This window comes from Netta rufina (genome assembly GCF_964035555.1).
Source record: "Netta rufina genome assembly, chromosome: 8".
Classification (NCBI taxonomy): Eukaryota; Metazoa; Chordata; class Aves; order Anseriformes; family Anatidae; genus Netta; species Netta rufina.
Window position 1 is genome coordinate 4,627,344 of NC_140131.1, and position 22,300 is coordinate 4,649,643.

At 43.0% G+C, this 22,300-nt stretch overlaps 1 protein-coding gene across 1 annotated transcript; it reads left to right on the forward strand.

Moving 5' to 3' along the window:
- Nucleotides 1–1,059: 1,059 nt before the first annotated feature.
- On the forward strand, nucleotides 1,060–21,060 carry C8B (complement C8 beta chain; the record flags this gene model as incomplete). The annotated part of the gene is made up of 14 exons (XM_084291143.1): nucleotides 1,060–1,074; nucleotides 4,422–4,529; nucleotides 5,112–5,254; nucleotides 6,600–6,753; nucleotides 7,554–7,695; nucleotides 8,851–8,992; nucleotides 10,814–10,946; nucleotides 11,555–11,752; nucleotides 13,818–14,058; nucleotides 15,291–15,419; nucleotides 15,800–15,963; nucleotides 18,173–18,326; nucleotides 19,507–19,575; nucleotides 20,909–21,060. 14 exons carry the CDS (start codon nucleotides 1,060–1,062, stop codon nucleotides 21,058–21,060), a joined length of 1,944 nt encoding a protein of 647 aa, XP_084147269.1.
- Between the last annotated feature and the right edge of the window lie 1,240 nt (nucleotides 21,061–22,300).

Here is a 22,300-nt window from a genome sequence, read left to right on the forward strand (position 1 = left end):
CATGCTGTGTAGTGCTACCAGAGCCGGAGCAACTCTGTAGAATGAGAAGCTGCAAATCATTTTGCTCGAGGAAGATTTAAAATGAAAATTGTGCATTTAAACATGACAGTTTTCCAAGTTTGTAGTAAAACACCAAACTTTCCAGTAATGCACACAGAATTAAAGCCAAACCTTGATCCAGAAAATGTATTATTGGTCCCCTTCTTTTCCAGTGGGACTTTTCTGCCTCATGTGGCACTGTGTAAGGTAAGCTGAAGTGTTCTGCTGGTGCGAAGCTCTGAGGCCACATGTAAAATGCAATTGCTTGATTTTCAGAGGAACTAAGCACTGGATCTTTCAGCCAAAATGAAGAGTAATGGTTTTGCCAAGAAATAATGCAAATATGGAAGAGTCCACATTGAAATTTCAGGGTAAGAAGTATGTGTCTATATAAAGGAAGAGAGAGAGCAGTATGTATGCACATATATTTAATTAAATGTCTTCTTGCTGTCCCTTTTTCATCTGCTGAAAGTGTCCAGTAGGTCATGCTGCAGCATTATGTGTTACTGCAACTTAGGCATGGTAGAAATCTGTGGATTGAATGTAAAAGTATCCACCTCAAGTGTAAGTAGGTAAAGAAATGATCCTAATTTAATTAATGTTTACTAAGGCCATGCTCTCCTGCAGCAACGACAACTTATTTAGCAAACAGTTTTCAGGATCACCGTGCAGTTTTACAAGGACTCTTGACAGAGCTCTTTTTTCCATGTCAGCGACTTCTGGGAACAAATTGTTTGTACAGACTGGGAATACTCAACTTGAACTGGTTTACGTTGGATCAAAGGTAATGTTGCTTCCTTTTCTAAGGTTGTGGTATATATTTCCATGCACCATTTCCTTCTTTCTTTCTTTTCTTTCTGAACAACTCATGTCCTATCAGGTTCATGGGTATTAGTTTTCTGGTAAATACCATCCTCATTCAGAAGAATATCATTTTCAAAGCAAGAAGAGGGGATGGTTGGTGTCAGTTTTGCTCCAGAGGTTTGGATTCATTGTCTATAATTGTCTTGTTAAGCCAACATGGAAAACACAATGGTAAATGAACGAAGTGAAATCCCAGAAAGTGCAGGTTTTTAGTGAATGTGTGACATTGGCCATCTATTCCACTCAAACATTACCACTATTGCTGACGCTGTCAGTACTGCCTCATGCAAGGCTCCTGGCATCTGATTCTGCTTCTGTATGGGAAACCAGTGGGACTCGCACCTGTTCCCATCTGTGGCCTGATGTTGTTACTACAAAAGTCATGATCTGTAAGAGTTACTCTATGTACCCTCGTAACAAGGTCTTGCACAAGCTGGTCTGCTCAGTCTAATTCACTTTTTAGGAGCAACCCTGTAAGGAGCCATTTTTTGAATACCTCAGATAAAGCAGAGAGGTGGCATGGGGAAGGGAGAAGGGTGTTTTATTTCTTGCTTCACTGGCTGTCTCAAAGTATGTAGGAACCAAATTATACATTTCAGCATGACAGTGAGCAATATGGGGAGATGTCCTGATACGATTTCCTGATTACCTGTTACATTGCCTGTCTCTTCTAAAATTATCCTACTGGAGGCAGGAAATAACAGGTCTATTAGTGCAACGATTGTCCAGCTATTAGTTTTTAGAGCTTTAAATAGTCTTATCTCAATGTACGTGTTTGCCCTGTGGCTCATCTATCACCCCTAAAATGTTTTATCAGCACCTGAAAAATCTCAGCAAGAGGAATAGCCTCAAATGTTACCCATTCAAGTGGTTTTCAGGTACAGGGTATATTTTTTTAAAGGTCTTTTAAGATCTGATGCAATTTGTTAGCTTTTCAATCCCATTTCATAGCTCCCGCAGCACCACTTACGTAAATGCTCCTAACCAGCAAGGAAAGGATATCACAATAGATTAAAAGAAAAACAGGTTAACAGGCAGCAAATCAATGTCCATTCGGCCTCAGACATTTGTGAAAATAAGGGATTATGAAGAATTATTGCCAGGTACTTCAAGTGTGAAGACTTTTGTGCCATTTCTGTCTTCCTTAACAGCAGATAGTTGTTAGGAGCTTGAGAAAAGCTCTTGGGGTCAGAAGCATGTTGTATTAGAAATAAGCAGAACTTATAAAGCTTTAAGCTGTTGCAATTCTCTGTAAATTTTATACTATTTGACAGTGAGATGATGAGAATCTCAGTTTTTCTTCAAAGTACATTGAGTTTCTAGTTTGAAAATGAATTTGTGTGTGTTATCTTGAAGTCCAATGGAGATGAGATGGAGATGGTGGTTTTTTCTTTCATTGCCTACTTGATACTGCAACCACTGCTATACAGGATCCTAGAATTAGAGCTTTCAGTGTAGATGTACCTTTACCTAGTTTGGACCAAGCCATTATGAGGCATTACTTTTTAGTGAATCAAAAGGCAAAAACAGAGAATAAGCTTGACAAGGTGAATTTTTTATATCCAGGGCTTTACAGATAGCAGCTTCACTACCAGAAAACAACTGTATTAGTAACAGAAAAGATGATGCAAAATAGAAATGCTGAGTCAGTTGTAAGTAAACATGTGAAAATGTTCCTTGGGGTTTGTTATTTGTAACCATGTATTTGCCACCTTACACTCTTCACCACTAAAATCTGTGGGAGATCCCCCTCTTACCCTTGAATAAGACAATTATGTTCTTCTGCAGAAGGAAGTACGAGTTATGAAGGAGGGAATGAAAAGATTTTTTTCAGAAAAGGAGAAAGATAAATTGTTTTTGACCAGTATAAAAACTTCTTGCTCCCATCTAACCTTTTCCACAGAGGGCCTTTCATCACTAGTATGTGTTAGTTTTAATTTGGGCAGAAAGCAGCCATTAAAAAAAAATCACCTTTGGTGAAACTGTATGGGTTTTATTTACAGGGGCAAGAGGTTACAAACTTTTGTTGGTGTTAGGAACCCTACAAAGGATGCATTGCACTTGAAAGCTCATGATGGACACTTAGCGAGCCTTCATTTTCAAGTGTGATAAAACCCACTTTCAGTGTCTTAGAGCACTGTTAGGCTTAAGTGCTTTGGGATTTAAAAAACAGCTCAGCAGACAGCCGGGGCTATTACACTCAGCAATGAAGAAGGCACAAAACTGTGGAAAGAGGACACAGGCGGTGCTACAGGGTGACATTCCCACTGATCCACAGACCCATTATGCCTCAAGCTGCAAGGAGGTGGAAAGCAAGCGGTGGTTGTCATTGTTAATTTTGCATGTTAGACCTCCCTCTTGTTAAACCACGGTATAAATGATGTGGAAAACGTGATTATGCTTTCCAATTCTCTTTGAACAGTATGTTAACATATAGGAAACTCTGCCTCCTTGGTCCCTGCTGTGATTTTAACCTAACATCTTTCTGCTAATTAAGGAGCAGGCATGATCACCACTAAGATGTGTGTGGAAAGAAGGAGTAAAACAGAGATGAGCAGCATGGCAGCAAGCTGCTTGGAGGTCTTCACACACTGTGGCACTATCGTGGTTTGCAGTAAAACCTAGGGTGTGCTCTGCGCTTACAATCTTAGCTTCTCTCTTGCTACTATTGCAATATTGGATTTGTACTGCATTTCTCAGCCAGCAAGGGTCCTGCAGATGGAGAGGTCTTTCCTGTAAGTGGTTGTTTTTGTGTTGGTTTTGTGTGTGTTTATTTTTTTTGCTGTTGTGCATAAATAATTAACAGTTAAATCAATCATGTCAAAGGTTGAGCAAGCTGTATCAGATAGACACACCTTCATTTTAGTCTGGGGTCAAAGTCATTTGACACACACAAAAAATAAGGCAAAAAAAAGGCAAACAAGAAGCCAGTCTCAGCCATCTTTCCTAATAGTTTGTCCTCCATGTCCAGAGATGAAAGGGCAGCTGGTCACTGACTGCGTTCAGTAACGCTCTGAGAAACCGGCTGCCAGAACAATAAAAAATCTTCCTCTTCTGGTCAAATTCCTACAAGGACTGAGTTAATGTGCTTCTCTTTGTTAAACGGTTATCATCAAGTTGCCAAACTAAAAATGCAGCAGCCAGTTACTTCATTTTCAGAGACGGTACCATCTGTGAGGTGAGTACAACACATTTAAAAGGTGACACACTTGTCCAGGACATTACACTGAGGTCGGTTTGGGATGGTGTCAGTGAATATGATTAATTTTATGCGCAGCATTCATCATTCCCGTAATGAGCAATTTAAAATGGATTTATTCCTTGTGGCATTGGAGCAATCAGGTCCTTGGCCCAGGGCAAGAGACTGTGGTGCTAAGGCCACAGGGCAGGGCCGCGTCTCCTCAGAGAACCCCTCTGGTGTTCAGCCAGAGGAAGGCTGGGAAAACAATGATATACATCACTTTGTACAGGGAAATGCGGATTTGGAGAACTTTAACCCTCCAAAACGCTTGTGGTAGGTTGAAGAGGAAGGCTGTTGTGTCTCAAGAGTCAAAGAGAGCCATACCCGAGTTGAGAAGCAGCGGGCCTGCGAATGCTGCCTCAACAGGCAACTGAAGAAATACTCAGTGAGGTTTTGAGGATCCCAATCTGCCTCTGAAAGCTTGATTGAGCTGCTGGGAGGCAGCCCTTGGTGAGTTCCCTGCCCTATTTATGCCCACATAGGTCAATACTCCGTCTGGTCTTGTGCTTGTGGCCTCAGGGCTTTGGGTATTTTGGGGAAAGGCCCAAGCCCTGGCGAGAGGCAGCGCCTGGGATCCCTGTGCAGGCAGAGGAACTGCCCAGCCTTCCTCCGGGAGACAAACAGGCATTAAAAGCAGAAATAGATGAATGATTTTGCAGTCTACTCCTAGAGAGCTGGCTTTGGTTCACTTACTGCTTCCCTTTTGCCAAGACTTGAGTAATTCATTTGTTGAAATATTCATTTATTTCTGCCTCTTGATAGGAGCATTGCAAATGAAAGTGTAAATTGCTTCGGGACGGATCTCTGCTTTCTTCCCACTTGCCTGCAGAAAGCTGTGGGCTAACAATTACAAAGTTTACCTTGCAGATTTGCCAGGTGGCGGGTCATCTGCTGTTTACCGTGTGGAAATCCAACGAGCCAGCAGTTCGTCCTTTTCTGCTCAAACTGTTCTCAAATCCTCCATCAGACTGGGATAGGAACGGTGGTGGTTTCGAATTGCCGACAGTACATTGGCATGATGGGTACGGTACAGACAGTGTTTGCTCTGTACCCCATCAAACTGCTGCTGCTTTTTGCCACACTTGGCTTCCTAAATGTTCATTGCTTTGGGTAAGTGAACTCTTCTAAAGGGATATCCTTGGGGTGATATGATAAAACTGGGAAAATCAGCACCGACTGTCTGCTTTTACTCTCTATGGGGCGTAATTGCTGTCTTGAGCTATTTCTGTGTTTCTAATGAATAGTAAAAGACATTGTTTGGAAGTTAACGTGGTGCGTTGTGTCTGACTTGGGAAAAGTAATCCCGTCTGATAAATCTGGTACGACAAATTGCCCCGGTCGCATTGTAATGGAGAGTTGTGTTTGCAACATGCAACCTCCTGACGTGCCAGCTGCCCAGAAGTGTGCTGGAAGGAAGAGGTTTCATTTTCTTTGAGTACATAAATGGCAAAAATCTGCCTGATACTTGTTTCTTTCTCTATCAGCTTAATAGATTTTGCTCTTTCAAGAGGCTGCAGTCGATCAGTGTCTGTAATACTTATGCTCTAACTGCATTTTTCCACTGTTCTCTGAACTTTGAGCTCTGAATTCATGCTTCAGTGAGCTGATGAGTTTTTGTAATTCCTTTATTCCGTGTGATTTTTTAATATGCAGTAATGAGAGCCCCTTGTCAGGCAGTAAATCATACAGCTTCAGCGGGTGTTATCCTTGTATTGGCGAAGGAGCTGGGAACACAGCAGAGAGAGTTTGGTTGTCAAAGTGGTATGAAAAGAAACTCACTGTCAATATTTTACTTGAGCTTTCCCACTTAGATTAGGTGCTACAAGGAAGCATTTGTCTGGAACGAGGATTTAATCAGAAATAGTGAATCTGCTGAAAGAGAAGGCAACATTTTGGCTGCAGCATCATGGAAACCTTGGAGACAGTTGTACATAGTGGGGCAGAAGAGTGGAGGCTCACACTTGGGGTTCAGATTCATCGCTGAGATGAATGGGATTAATGGGTTAATGACTATTGAGAACTGAGAATAGATAATAGTTTTGCCCAGCTTGAGAAAAAAATCACCTGCTTGGCAAAGGGAGGCACTTAAGCCTGGTTTTGAAAAATAAGGAGTGTGTGCAAGCCGTCCTTTGCATTGCAGCTGGTGTTTGTTGTAGGGTGCCTGGCCCTGGAGCTATTCATCACGTACAGCAGCGAGGGACTGGGTACAGCAAGAGCAGGGAGCAGAAGGACAAGGGCAGGAGCAGGTGGTGCAGATTTTCCTGCTGGCCACTTTGCTGGGTTATTTTGTAGGGCTCAAGCAGCTTGAGATGATCCCGAGGCTGCTGGGACGAGGGTTGTGGTTCCTGTGTGGTTTAACATGCGGTAATCGTCTTGTAGTTTTGCACTGACATAGGCCAGGTTGTTCTGACCTCATTGTTTTCACACGCTGAAGCTCTCATGTTGTTGAATGCAGTGGTGGGAAGGAGTCCATGGGGCTGGGTGGCACCAACGGCAGCGTGGCCAACAGCAGGCGACCTCGGTCCACAGGAGACGTGCCACAGCCACGCGACTGCATCCTCTCCACGTGGTCTTCATGGAGCAAGTGCGATCCCTGCCAGAAGAAACGGGTGAGTGCTTGTGGCCAGGGCATGAAGCCTGAGAAGGCACCGTCCCACTGATGGTCCCCTGTAGGACCTGGGGACAGTCGGTGCCTCTCAGGATTAAGATGCTTTTTGTTGTCTGCCAACAAACATTCCCTACCAGAGGAGCCCCATCAAACGGAGGTATTGACCCCAGTAGTATGAACAGCAAAATCCTCATTGCTAGAGGGAGCTCTGCTAACAAACTGGAGAAGGCTCAACCAGGAATAACCAGTAGTGTGAGTCATGAAGAGTGAAGCTTTGTATCAAATAGTTAATCTTAAAAGCTGAGGAGAAAAAAAAAAAAAAAAAAAAAAAAAAGGAGGGCTAACATATTGGACGGAGTAATTGACTGCTTCACAGCAGTGTTGTGGGCGGAAAAAATCCCTAATGATACAGAGGGCCAAGTAAATACACTGACAGAAAATAACAAGGGATGTCGTTACCAGCGTTAATTGAAAGAGAGGAGATGTAACTGAATCCTTCCTTACGCTTGCAAATGCCCGTACTCCTCTGTCAGGCACATTTAAACAAACTGTCATATAAAAGCAAACTTTCCATTATCCCTTCCAGTTCTCAGACCTTACTCAGTAAAATTTAAACTGTCCCAGATCAGAAACATTTGAAATGAGGTGTGTTAGCAGTGTCACGCTTCTTTGCCTACACTTTTTTTTTTTTAATCATTCTGCTCTTAGATCTCCCCAGCACAAAGTTTGTTTTTGAACTAGGGAACCATAAAATTCACGATTTCTGTACGCTCCAGTCAATATTCTGTTATTTCATCACAGTACAGGTTTGCCCGCCTGGAACAACCTTCTCAGTTCAATGGAGAGCCGTGTGATTACTCTGACAAAGAAACTGAAGACTGTGTTACGAATAATCCTTGCAGAAATAAAGTCAGATGTGAAGGTTTTGTGTGTGCAGTTACAGGTAAGGATTCACTGCATGATGCTGTGCAGGTGACATCTCTGACATCACCACACGCAACTTTCCTCTTCTACATGAGTTTGCCAGGCTAAAGAGATGTCAGACATTGACCCTGGCCCATCCACGCTTGTGGTGTATTTGCATCAGTGATTTTGAGTGACTCTGTAAGTCAACATGTTAGTCTAAAGCATGTCTTTAGAATCTCAAAAAAATCCAAATACAAGTTAAAAGCTAGTTGTATCAGTAAAATCTGTAGCACAAGTGGTTATGATGGCAACGGCAGAACATGTACCAAGCATTGCATACCCAAGAGCACAAGTTATTATGGTGCTCCATGTGGCATTTCTCTCCATCCATGTGAATGACTGATTAGTCAAGGACTCTCCAAACAGTGTGGGAAAGCAAGGTAGGCATTAGCCATCTCTAGAATTTGGTGGCCTCTGCTTTGTGCCTGCTCCCTGGCAGTAGGGAGAAAGTGTGCAGGGAGCAGGGCAATGCAGCAGAGGGGCAGGAGATGGGGCAAAGCTGCTGGGCTCCATTTTTCTGCTCAGGGGTAAAGAAGAGGCACTGCTGATCCAGTCTTGTACCCAATGTGTGAGTTTTGATGAGACTGGAAAACGAGAATTCAGTAATGAGGGACATGGGAAGAGAAAAAATAGTATCATGTACTGTCTGCAGAACAATCTGCAACATAAGGTGTTTTTTTTTTCATAAAATATATTATCCTTTTTTATACTTTAAATTATGTTTTTGTTGTTGTTGATTTTTTTTACCTTAGATTGAAAAAGATTTTAAGATTTTGAAAAGTTTTGAGCAAAACTGAGTAAATGGAATCTGGTGATTAAAAATCAGAGGCTCATGGAAGTGGTTGAGCCACCATCCCTAGAGGTATTTAAAAGATGTGGTGAATGGGAATATGGTTTGGTGGTAGACTTGACAGTGCTAGGTTAACAGTTGGACTTGATTATCTTAAAGGTCTTTTCCAACCTAAACGATTCTGTGATTCCATGAAATATTTTCCAGGTAGTTTTGAACCATATATTACAAGAGTCTTTTATTTTTCTTCTAGACTCTGAGCTGGGGGACTGTGATTTTGCAATATTACCACTAAGCATGACAATAGATTGTTTTCTGAGTAATGTACATATTGCAACCTAGGGAGATGCATTATGCGGAGGCTGCTTTGTAATGGGGATGATGACTGCGGGGACCAGTCAGATGAAAAAAACTGCAAAAAAGTGTTTCAGAAATGTGACCGGAAGATGGAGCAATACTGGGGAATAGAGAATCTGGCAAAAGGGTAAGTCCGTGATCTTCATGAGACGTTTTATACAAGGGTAATGGCTTCAGCCACAAACACTGACCCAAGAAGAGCTGTAGCCATCGCTGTATCCAGGAGTTACAGTCGGACAGCATTTGGGGTCTTGATCCAAAGCCCAGTGGGAAAATCCTTATTGACTCTGTGAGTCTTTCTGGGAGAGACATGGTGAGTAAAGTTCCAGATGTATCCAGTACATGTGCACCCTGCAGAGAGCATCAGCTCAGCCTGCAAGTGGACATTGCACGAGCTGGAGTGTGCCCTTTGTATTGTCAAACCCTGGGGAGTGAAAAGAGAAGTGTAGACACCAAACACTTCCCTTGTGTCTACAGGTACTTGCAATTAAATCAATCAGTGAGAGAGATTCAATAATCTTCCTTTTTTTTTTTTTTTTTCCTCACAAGTGACTTAAACCAGCATCTTGGCATCTTGGGTTGCCTAGAATCTGAACCTGTCTGTGGAGTTGTATTGTTGCACAGTGTAGTGGTTTATTGCTTGCATGTTAGCAAGCCCCAGCTTTGTGAGGATTCAAATCCACATCTGAACTGAAGAACTGAAACAGCTTTTACTAGCTAAGACTGTGGCAACTTCCTGTAAGATCACACTGTGTGAAAAGAGTCCTTTTTTTTTTTTTAAATTCTGGAGGAAAAAAAAAATGCTTTTTACTTAAAAAAAAAAAAAAAAAAAAGAAAAGAAAAAAACATTGTAGGAAAATGATAATTTCCTACTTACTCTCATGAGATATGGCTGCTGTTCATGTCATTGCTAGTGCTTTGTACTTCTGAGTTTAATCAAAATTTAAAATAATGTTGGACAATTATGGGAACATGCTTCTCATCTCTTTGAAGCTACAATTGCTCAGTAATTTGCTTTTAGTGGACTTCCCTCCTTCTCAGTTTGTTCTAAAATTAGAGTTAATATTTTACAGCTTCAGTGTCATTATCATGCAAGTCTCTCTCCCCAAAACAAGGAGAGGCAGGTCTAGCAGAGGCCGGGAACAGTAATGAGAACACAACATGGCCTATAGTAAATTTTTTCTATTTTTTTTTTTTTTTTTTTTTTGTGAAGGGGGTGTGCTCTAATGACTCATTACTATTTGATGATGAATTTTGGAGATGAGTAACACGTCCTGTGTGCCGCAGGGGTGCTGTTAGGCTGTCCTGACAGCGAGTAACAGAAAGGTTTTTACTGCAACTAACCCACCAGCAGCAGTGGTAAAAGCAGTGAGCCTGGCTAAATTACTCCATGAAAAAAGGTTGCAGCGCTGCATCCTTCCTGGGCACAGGTCGCTGTCCTTCATCCCTTGTAGTCAAAGTAAAGTTTCCCAGTGACTTCAAGGAGCTGGTGAAGGATTGTTTGGCTGCCTAGATCTGACAATTTTTACTTCTTGTCCACTGACTTGTGGTTGACCAACACAGCAAAGATCATGACTGATAAACTAGAACAAATTAAATGTCAATTAAAAATTAGTCTGGGCTGATGACATGAGCATAATTCTCCAGTGTTGTTCCTACTTGGGTAGATAAAACTGCCTTTCTGTAATTGATATCATATTCAGCAAAGTGTCAAAATTTGTCTCTGTCTTTTGTTTGCTTGTCAGGCATTGAGTTTTTTTGGAGGGTTTGGGCTGATTAAACAGTGGAAGAGACAGAGCTTTCTGCTGTGCTTTCAGAATAAAGAAGTATGCAACAAAGAGCTGTCAGCTAAGCATGAAACCCTTTTGCCTTTCTAACCCAACCCATTCGATGTGTACCCCTAAATCAATGATAAATTTAATATTTTGCTGTTATGCTTCATATACAGGTTAAATATCTTCACTAAAAACTTGGAAGGATTAGTTCTTGATCACAAGTACTATGCTGGGGGATGTTCTCCCCATTATATTGTGGACACGAGATTCAGAAAACCATACAATGTAGAAAGCTATGTGCCAGAGGTACGTGTCAGATTCTTCTGCAGCTAAACATACATAAGTATATTCCAATAAATTTAGCACAAAATACCGATCAAGTTTCATTACTAAATTATTTTTTGAAGGATTTCAGAGCTCATGCAATCAAATGGGATGAGACTGAGTGTAGCCCAACTTTTAGGGCTAATAACCCATGCAGTAGATGGACTTGGAACGGTGCCTTTATATTAAGATCTGTGTGCACTGGAATAGATGGCAAAGTTCCCTTGAACCTCTCCACTGCAAAGCCTAGGCCTTTTTGACTGTAGTTCATTAGGAAACCTTTTCCTCTCAGGGTTTCTACTTTCATTGCTGTCTATGTTTCACCATCTTTGCATAAGATTGACATATTCAGTAAAGGCCTGAGGTCCTTGCAGTATGGAGGAGATTGTAGCTTTCCTACTGCTATAAATCAGGTATTCTTGAAGTAGTAGTGTCAATAACAGTAATGCTTTGCAATTATACAAGGCTTTTCATCTTCAAAGTGCAAGCATTAATTCACAAGTATATTTGTATCTGTTCTCCCTTTCCATGCTTCAGGTATATGATCACTACGCAGGAAATAAAATGTGTTGTTTTTGCTTTCTGTTTAGACCAAAGGCAAATATGAATTTACAATGACGGAATATGACTCCTACTCAAGTTATGAAAGAAATGTCCTAAGGCAAAAAGCTTCTCAGTCTAGCTTCAGCTTCGGTATAAAGATACTCCAACTGTTTGAAATTGGTTACAGTCAAAATGACAACAGGTTCAAGAAGTTCATTCAAAGGATGAAAAGCTTTTCTTCAACAGTAAGCACCGCTCTACTTAATTCTCTGCTAACACATTTTCTGTATTTGTGTCTCTGTTGATTTCATCCCCATCGTCAGGTCAGCAGCCATGACTAGGGTGAACAAAATCTTTCCCCCTGATTGGATTTTTCAGTTTGTATTGGTCAAGTGTTTATAAAGCTACAACACCTTGGTTTGTGTTTGCAGCACCCAGGAGCTTTGCTATTCACAGACCTGCCAGGAACCAGGCTGCCAACCTTTAAAATTAGCCACAATCTTGTACAATCTGTCCAGTCAACTGCTGAATATCCACATTCAGGTGTTTGGGGTGAAATCACTTGCAAAAAATGAAACTAAGAAGCAGGTACAAATGGCCTCCCCTCCCTGCAGTAAACTTGCTGGTAGGAGATGTGCAAAAGGGACCCTGAGCACGGTCTCCACGTGGGTGCGATCAGCAGAGGGAATGTGTACAGGTGAAACTAGGGTTTAGCTAATGAATCCAGGAGTCCAGGGTTTCCTCTGCCCTGTGGGTGGGCTACACTGAGTAATGGAGAAATGTTGGGTGGAAAAAGGGGCAAATAGAATTTTCTGCAGTTCCAGGATTTGTGCACCAGTAAACGGTCCAGAAAACAGTCTGTGGTGTGGACAGCTGTTGTCTGTGTGTTCGCTGCAGGATAGCATGTCACACATGAAGGGCCATTCCTCGTTTAGGTGGGTTCAGCAAGGCAGGAGCTGTCACTTGGGTAAATGATAATGCAAACAGCGAAGCCAAGCTATTCTACTGTAGGGCAGCCTTCACAATAAAATGGAATGAAAACTGCTAGCAGGCCTTCCGTGGGTTTAATTATAGACTAACACATGCCATTTTACTTCAGTTGATGTGATCTATCTGCTGAATACATCATTCATCAGATAAGGACACACACACGACAAAATACGGATGGCACAGTCACTTCCAGCCTCATCTTCAGAGATGTGGTCACAGCTGTGATCTGAGGCACACTTTAAGCTGGCTGGAGATGCTTTAATCTATAACTCCTAGGACTGCTTTATGAGATTCATTCTGAGGTAGTGTGCAACATCATTTGATTTCTTCTTTTCATCTGTTATTGCTGTAAACAAACCTAGCTCTTGTCAGTGGTTTAATAGTACTGCTGATCTATGTCTCTCCCCTCAGTATACAGGGCGCTCAGCAATGGCAGAGTATTCCTTGTTGCTATTAAACTTGCATTTGCTTCCTGCAAAGTGACATTTCCCATGACAAGATCAGAGCTATATGAGAAGCATTTGCAGTAGATATCCAGAAAGAAACCCTGTACTAAGTCCTGATTTTATTATTTAGCTACGGAGTTCTGTGTTAAAATGCCTTTGATGGGGTATTCCTGCTGGCCCAAACAACTGGACACTAAATTCTTTGGACACGACAAAAGACCTCAGTTCTTGACATATATGCCAGGAAGGGGAGGTATAATATATATACCCACACACACGTATTTACACAAATACATACAAGTGTGCATGTGTGCAAGTGTTTGTGTTTTCCTCTTTCCATGGAGTCTTGGTGATAGCATATTCTGCAGAATACAAATATAAATATTAATGTCGATCAGCCAGAGAATTACTGACTCATGTATAAATCATCATGCTTTCAGTTGTTCAACTTTTTCAGGAGAGAGCCTGTGAAAGCAAAGGCTGGTCAACACTGTTAGAGGTAGAGCACTCTGTTGGGATGCTGTTTGTGTCCTTGCAGCTGGCAGAGCAGAGGCTTGAACCTGGCTTTCCCCATGTTGCAGCTGAACAGCAGAGCCGTCACCTCTCTGTATTGGGTGTCCCCCCCTTCGTCCTTCTCCTCTCTTCAGTACCAGTCAGAATCCCAATTTTCAGAAACTTTACTACTAAAAGCCTTGATTTTACTAAATTAAAATATTTCCAGTTTTTGAAATATTTCCAGTTTTTTTCCAATTTGAAAATTGTTGAATTGGTAAATCCTGACCAGTATAACTATGTAATGGAAAATACGTACACGTTGTGGCAAGAACACCAACACTCACTTCTGGATTCTCTTGTGTTTCTGTATGCCACGTAGTCCAGCAAATTCATTCACGCCCGTTCTGAGCTGACTGTTGCCACTTACAAGCTGAAGCCCCGAGCCCTGATGCTGCATTACGAGTTCCTGCAGAGACTCCATCAGCTCCCACTGGAGTACAGCTACGGGGAGTACAGAGAGCTGTACAGAGACTACGGGACACACTACATCACCGAGGCTACCATCGGTGGCATCTACGAGTATACTTTAGTCTTGAACAGTAATGAGCTCCAAAAGGCAGGTACGTGCATCTGCAGCTTGTAAAAAGGGCAGACCCGGCTTTTCAGTGGGAAAATCCCTCTCCAGGCACCCAGTGATGGTTCAGATCTGAGGACAGAAAAGAGAGGCTGTGGAAGAAGGAGCCAACAACATCTCAAAGACAGCCCGTAGGAAATATGGGAGTAGCAGTGTTTCATGGCAGTGAATAAAGCACCTGGTTTTCAAAGAATGCTCAGCATCATGGGCTCCGTTGAGCTCTCAAGCTGTGGGTGCTGCCAGTTCACAAAAAGGGCCTTGGGGCAAGTGTTTTAGACTACACATTCAGGGGGCTGACACGATGTTGAGATGAATGAGAGTCATGTAGCTTAATGCCTTTGTTAGCTTTGAAAGCTTTCTCCTAAGTTCTTTTTCCATTGCCTTTCAAATGGCAGTTTTGAAACACCTTTAGCCTCGAGAGCTTTTCCAGCATGTAGGAAACAGTAAATAATTTGCTGGGTGACTCTTGTGCCTGACACTGCTCTTGCTCTTTGACTCTGGCTTCCTTTTTTGCAAGAAATGATGATTGTTGTGTAGGGTAGAGAGAGCTGTGTGACATTAATCAATAGCTGCACTCTCTTATTTATTCATTGGCATGGGAGTGAGGAACTGCCTTCGCTGTCTATTTGTGAAAGCATTTAGTGGACTCTGCTTTGTGCAACACTTGGTCTGTTTGCTCTTCTGCTGGCTAGGAATGTGCTAGCTTGTGCTGCAGCAGGTATGGCCCAGAGAGACAGACTTCAGGTTCAGATTTCAGATATTCAAAACATCAGCAATTTCTCAGATGATGGTGTGGGTCTGTCACAAGCAAACTTTTGTTGAACTAAAATATATTGTTGTTTGCATCCAAATGCTACCTCACAGTATCTGCAGAACTAGATCAGGAGCCTGCAGTAGAGCTCAGGGTAGTAGTGCTCCCTCATCTGTGGGAAAGATGGCAGTGGAGAGGACTGGATTGTACCTGATGCTGTGCCAGGATGTCATAAAGCAATGGTTTCTGCCTTAATTGCATATGGACTGCAAGCATTAATAAGGGCTGTACTGGATCAACCCCAATATCAGATGTGTGGGAAGACCATGAGATCTTTTAATTATCCCAAAGAAGGCTTCATCTTTTCTACCAAAGACAAATCACATATCAACTTACATTTTCTGCATATAAGGACATAAAAAGAGCTATTTTATTAAAACACCACAATCTTTTGCTGTTTTTTTAAGGTTATACTTTGAGCGATGTCCAGAAATGCGCACAGCATGGCTTTAAAATTGGTGGAACTATTAAAGGTGTCAGCTTGAGTCTTGGAGTAAACGTAGAAGGCTGTAATGCCCTTTTAAATGAGATCGGAGGTAAGCAAGAAACACTTTGGTGATTTTATTTCTGGCTTATGTCATAGTGAAAAATCTTTTCTTCCATCGTGGTGGAGAGAAGTTTCCGGCTGTGGAAGAACTTCCAAGCATTACAGCTGGCCACCCGAGGGAAGAAATTGAGTGGGCAGGTATAAAGGACAGGAGGATGGGGGTATCGCTACAAGGGAGCAGGACAGGCACAGGACACACAGCATAGGAAGCCAGGCTGCAGGTGTGAAGCACCTGTGGCCTTTCTCCTGTGCCTTCTCAGTGGGATGGGTCATTTCCAGAGGTGCTTTGCTGTGAGCTTGTGTCCCATTTCAGTCCACAAAGAAATACCTGTGTAAAGCTGACCGCTTTCTGAATGCATTTTTTTGCAGACAGCACCGCCAAAAAGCAGTATGTGGAAGATTTCATCGCCCTCGTGCGCGGTGGAGCAAGTGAACACATTACTGCACTGGCCTACAAAAGCCTGCCGACTGCCACGCTAATGCAGGAGTGGGGAGATGCTGTACAGTACAACCCCGAAATCATACAGCTGAAGGTACTGTATGCTTCGCTTCATTCAGCCTCACTTAGCTGAGTGCCTCGGAGAGCTCTATGTCTGGAAAAATGAGATTTAAAAAAAAAAAAAAAAAACAACAGGGCAATTTCTAGGGCAACTAATAGAACTATATTGTGTAGCTCTGAGAATGGGTGATCAGGAAATCAAAGTTGTAGTGCATTAAAAAGGATGGTGTAGCTGAAAGCAAATGAAGTAAACAGCTTTTACCCTTTGTAACTTGTCCGCACTGATGTGATTGCTTACTGCCCACCCAGCAGGTAAGACTTCCCACTTTATCTTCTACCAATGTATCACTTATCAGTAGTATCACTGGCAGCATATAAGGACTTCTTTTGCTTGAAATTTCTTGTTGTTCATGAGTAGCAGTGACTATTTAGCAACAATTCTCTCTGGTTCAGGAGGTCAAGAAGCTCACCATACAAGCTTGGATGTTTGTGCAGATTAGCTAAATAAAAACATGCCCTGGGTTTTGAAGGGTCAAGGGGTTTTGATCCTGAAGAGTTTTAGAAATGCAAAGTGCTGTAAAAGTGAAAAGTGAGCAGAAGCATGTAATGATTCTGCCTCATTGTTTTTAATGTCAAAATAAGCTCCTTCTGAGTGCATATTGATTGAATACCATAGGTAGAAGAAAACATCCTTTTAAAGCACGAGTTTGGACTGTCAGAGGTGGAAATTGGTTTTGTTATTATTATTGGTCTTCGTTGTGAAATTAATTTTAGGCAAAAATATTGATATTTGTAACAGGAACTTGGTTCTCATTGAATTTCTGACATTTTGTTTAAAAATAAAAAATAAAAAAGGTGAATTCTAAGCAGTCTGAAGCAAAGAAAATATCAGTAACTTGGAAATACTGCCAGTGCCCTTCCAGCACTTGCTGCAGTGCATTTGCCTTTCCCATGCCCCTGGTGCACCGTGGACAGAGCTTCAGAAATGCATTGGGAAGTTTCCCAGCAGGAGACAGGGTGACCACAACGATCTGCACAGATCCCATTTCCAGAAAGTTCTCCCACAGCCAATTGTGGCATCCTTTGTCTGGCCTGGCATCAGTGGCCAGGCTGCCCAGTGAAAACCCCAGACGGATGTAATTTGCATTTGGTGTCTGTGATCCCTCATTTCCATACCAGAATCCCTGTGGGGTTTGAAGATCAAACATACCAGCAGAGTCAGCCCAGGAATGCTTAGTTAGGGAAAACTGAAGCAAATCAGTTCATAAATCAACTGCAGAAGGGCCTTGGCAGGTCACTCTTAGTGTATTTCCTCGTATGTATGATCTGAATTCAAAAAGCAAAGTATGGATCACAGATAATTGATGAAGAGGGAACGTACAGCAGCAGGAAATGAGCATTCTTTATTAAAACCTCCTATTTCTAGCAGTTAGAGACTCTAACAGCAGCACAGGGACCATTCATGCTTACTGAATTGCAGCAGCAGGTATCCCTACAGCAAGGATGGGAATCTGGGATGTGTCGTCTGAGGAGAGGCACCAGCATCATCCCCCTGGCTTTAGTAGATGACTGCCAATCTGTAGGGCACACCTTAACTTCTCCTCCTTCTCAGAAAAAGGAATAAGAAGGACAAAACCTCCTTGTTTTCTACAGTGTGTTCACTGTGCTTTGCACTCTTACCTTCCACCACTGGCCCTACCTGTGGTGCTTGTGTTTCAAGATCACAATCCTCTCCCTTCTGAAGGCAGTGGAAACCCTTATCTTGGCTTCATAAAGAGAGAAATCAGCCTTGAAATGCAGAAGTGGTTGTACTGAAAATGCAATGTGCTGTGCAGCTGTGTGAGGAATGAAGGAGATTTCCGTGGGTGGGTTTTGGGGGGTCCTTTTCAAATTGGGGTGAGAGAGCATTCAGGAAAAGTGAATTTGGTCAAATCTGGTCTCAAAGTGTTAAAATCAAGAAAATGGTAAGTAAGTGTTGAATGAAACCGAAACTTTGCCTGTTTTTCAACTAACTGTGTAGTGCTGAATCTCCTTATGCATTTGCAGTGCCTTTGGTGCTGTAAACCAAGGGGAGGACTCTTGCAGGGATTCCTGCTGCTGCTGTTCACTAGGTTGAAAGAAACACTAATGGGAAACCTGGAGCACGTGCCACAGGGCCTTCATTTCCCTCCCCAGCTGTGCTCCCATGGTTGCTCGCACCATCTTGAACACCAAAATGAGTGCAGTTCCTTCCCTCCCTCTAGGTGCAGCCGCTCTACCAGCTGGTGACTCCGACCGACTTCGCTAATGCAATCACAATAAAAGAAAATCTGCGACGGGCTCTTGATGAGTTTCAGCTGGAGACCAGTTCCTGTCGCTGCGCTCCATGCCAGGGCAACGGGACCCCCTTTATGAAAGGTAGGAGGATTTCACGCCCCTTCTCTGGCTTCTAAGAGCAATGAGCAGGGAATTTGTGGGGAGGGAGGAAGCTTAGCAAGTAAGCTGCTCTTCAGTTACTGCTGTAATTTCTCTACCAGGTAATAAAAAAAAAAATAGCTTTTTTAGAAGATGGTCTATTCGTAGAGTGCCACAATTTAGTAAACACAGTAGGGTCACAGAATGCACCTCTTCAATGGGAGTGATCATCTGTATCAGTTCCATGGAAAAATTTGATCCCCTTTCAATTATGTGTGAAAAAAAGCAACAACCTGATGTCTCCTCCTTTGCTTTTAAGATTGCTTCCATCATCCTGGAGAAGTGACTACTGTCTCAGCATTAATTAGTGTTTGTAAAAGTGTTCTGAAGATGAAAAGCACCACATAAGTGCCAAGCACAGTTATCACCATCACCTCCCCCCATTTCTAATAAGAAGCTGTCCTCCTTTGTAAGCAGACTGTGATTTAAAAATGAAGGGGAAAAATAATCAAATCAAATGAAAACCACACTGCCTAAACAGAGATATATGATGTGATGAGAGCTTCTAACAAAGGGACCAATTTTTTCAAGTGCCTAATTCCAATCTGCATCCGCAGAAGTCCTGATGAGGATCGTTATCATCTAAATGTGCCTAACGCAGAAACGACTGCTTCAGGTACCAGCTAGATGATTGTAGCACTTAAAGGGTTTGTCTCGTGATTACCCTTGTTTAAATAACTTCTCAGGATCTAAGTTAGGTTAGTGTTTCATTTAGGATCTTCTCAAGGAGAGGCTTTCGATGTCCATTACTTTCTGAGGTGGGAGCTCTCATCCCAGGTTCAGCTGTGGGATGGAAGCATGCTGTGGCCCTGGGAAGCTCAAGTGGGGTTTTGCAGGTGTCCCTCCTGCACAAACCCTTCCTCACCCACTGCAAACGGCTTGCTTCCCTCCCAACACTGCCAAGACATCTCTGGCAAGGAGCAGGGGACTTGCTGGAGAGGCAAGTGGGGCAGCAGCATACTCACAGCTTCCCTGCTTAATTGCTATTTTATACTTTCACCAACGGAGAAGAATGCTGACATAATTTCATCCTCCCAGAAGAGGACTGAAAAGGGCTGTGTGTCTGCAAGGAAACAAGACTTGAAATGAAGTCTGTAATCCCACCATCTCTGCTTGCTTTCAGGGACGGAGTGCGAGTGCCTGTGTCCCGTTGGCTACCGTGGCACTGCCTGTGAGATCACCAACAGGAGAGGTAAGTGGCCCCCAGCCCTCCCGCTGGCTGTCCAGCCCCATGCACAAGAGGCTGGGGTCCTGCAGAAGTGACCATCATCCTTTGCCTGCTCTCTTCTAAAATTCTGAATTTCTTTGTGCTCACCCAGAAGTGGCTTTTCTTCTGCAGTTCCAAGGCACCCCCACCGACCTTGCAATTTTATCAACATATAAACTCCTGCCTAATTTACAACCCATGGCAAGCCTCGGGGCTCCTCCAGCAGTTTTGTTCCCTAAGTTTTCCCCTTTGATACAGCCAGCATGTTGCAGACTGTTTTCCTCTAGATATGCTACCATGCATTTTAATCTTAAAATCTTATTATGTTGTTTTGAAGCATTTACTAATGCTTCTTGGTCACTTTGTATTACTGCTGTCTCCTGACTGATGTTCTTAACTCCTTCTAGTTTAGGATGATCTGTGACTTTAATCATTCTGTTTACTTCTTCCAGCTCATTAATTTAGATGCTAAATAATCCCAGATCTCAGGCACCCAGAGCTCTGGCACCATCCCACAATTTGATGCACAGCATTTATCACTGCGCTTTGTTTACAGTCTTGTAGCCAGTTCTCATTCTGCATGACTGTGTCCTAACCGAGCCAGGCTGAAATACATTTTAAGCTGAGATTTCACCAAGCAGAGGGTCAATTTTGTAGGTGTTTCTAAGCCAGTCCATTCAGCCTGAAACTGTGGAGTCGCTTACACCTTGTTCCAGTCTGTTTACTGCACACATAATTACATCCAACCCTCCCAAAGACTCGCATCCATCCGCTTGTCAACATACAACTTCCTTTCCCACTCCCCTTTCCTTCTTTTATGTGTTGCTTCTGTGTTCGGCTCTGTGATTCTTAGGATGCTGAATTTATGTCACTCACATGCTCAGGGTCCAGAAGAAGACAGTGTAATAGGCAAAGCAGTGGGTAGAAAGCTGAATATTCAAGCTGTTGTTCACCGAAGAAGAACATGCCAACAGGATCCCTAGCACCTCAAAATGTGGCTGACAATTTAGTGCCCTTCTTAGCAAGGCTTGGACTAGGTCAGTGAGGGAAACACCCAACAAAATACAAAGCTAATTGATGTTTTTTTCTTGTCCTTGCTGCATAATGGGTAGTTAGAACAAACACCAGGAATGCTGAACAGAGAATTAAATGTGTTGGAAACAATCACTCATTGTTAATGACTCAAGTATGTTGTTGGTGGTATGGATGGGGCAGAGCTGTTTGTATTTATATATGATTTGTGGAAGCTGACAGCTCTCCCCTTGGAAAGAGCTGCTTTATCCTGACACTCCTTTCTGGCTTGTTCTTTTGTTTTCAGATACTGCTATTAATGGAAATTGGGGTTGCTGGGCCAGCTGGTCTCCATGCTCAGGAGGTCAACGAACACGGAAACGGCAGTGCAACAACCCTGCACCACAAAACGGGGGTTCGTCATGCTCAGGGCCAGATGCTGAAACGGTTAATTGCTAGAGGCAATCATTAAGAACTCACACAAAAACGATGAGCAGGTTGCAGACTAAGTGGGAAGACGTTACCTGACTGGCTCACTAAGTTGGCTTTCCTGTGCTTATGGGTCTCATCCACATGCGTTGAAGCTGGAAAAATTTCAGAAGGCTTTGGGAGTACCACACCTTTGGACATGCTTTGCAGTTGTCCCATGCAACTGAATGTGCTTACTGTTCTTAATAGTGTTCTGGGTCTCAATTACAATGGGCTAATTAGGATGAGCTCGATCTGCCTTATTTAGTAGCTGTAGATTTTAAGTTTCTCTTTTATTTTTGAATGTTTCTTTGAGATAAGAAAAGACTGTTTGATCTTACGTGCGCCAGAATGTGCACTAATATGCAGCTTCTGTGAAGACAGATGTGTCATGTGGAGCAAAATACAGCATATTAAAGTCTAAATCTCAATGAGCACAATAGTATCTAGCGTGACATTTAAAGCTGCTGTGCCTCACTACACCAGTTTCCCTACTTATTGTATTTCACAGAATCACAGAATCACAGAATTTCTAGGTTGGAAGAGACCTCAAGGTCATCGAGTCCAACCTCCAACCTAACGCTAACAGCCCTCCACTAAACCATATCCCTAAGCTCTACATCTAAACGTCTTTTGAAGACTTCCAGGGATGGTGACTCCACCACTTCCCTGGGCAGCCTGTTCCAATGTCTAACAACTCTTTCAGTGAAGAAGTTCTTCCTAACATCTAACCTAAAACTCCCCTGGCTCAACTTAAGCCCATTCCCCCTCGTCCTGTCACCAGGCACGTGGGAGAACAGGCCAACCCCCACCTCACTACAGCCTCCCTTGAGGTACCTAAAAAGAGCGATAAGGTCACCCCTGAGCCTCCTCTTCTCCAGGCTGAACAAGCCCAGCTCCCTCAGCCGCTCCTCGTAGGACTTGTTCTCCAGGCCCCTCACCAGCTTCGTCGCCCTTCTCTGCACCCGCTCAAGCACCTCGATGTCCTTCTTGTAGCGAGGGGCCCAAAACTGAACACAGTACTCGAGGTGCGGCCTCACCAGAGCTGAGTACAGGGGGACGATCACCTCCCTCGCCCTGCTGGTCACGCTGTTCCTGATACAAGCCAGGATGCCGTTGGCCTTCTTGGCCACCTGAGCACACTGCTGGCTCATATTCAGCTGACTATCCACCATCACTCCCAGGTCCTTCTCTGCCTGGCAGCTCTCCAACCATTCCTCTCCCAGTCTGT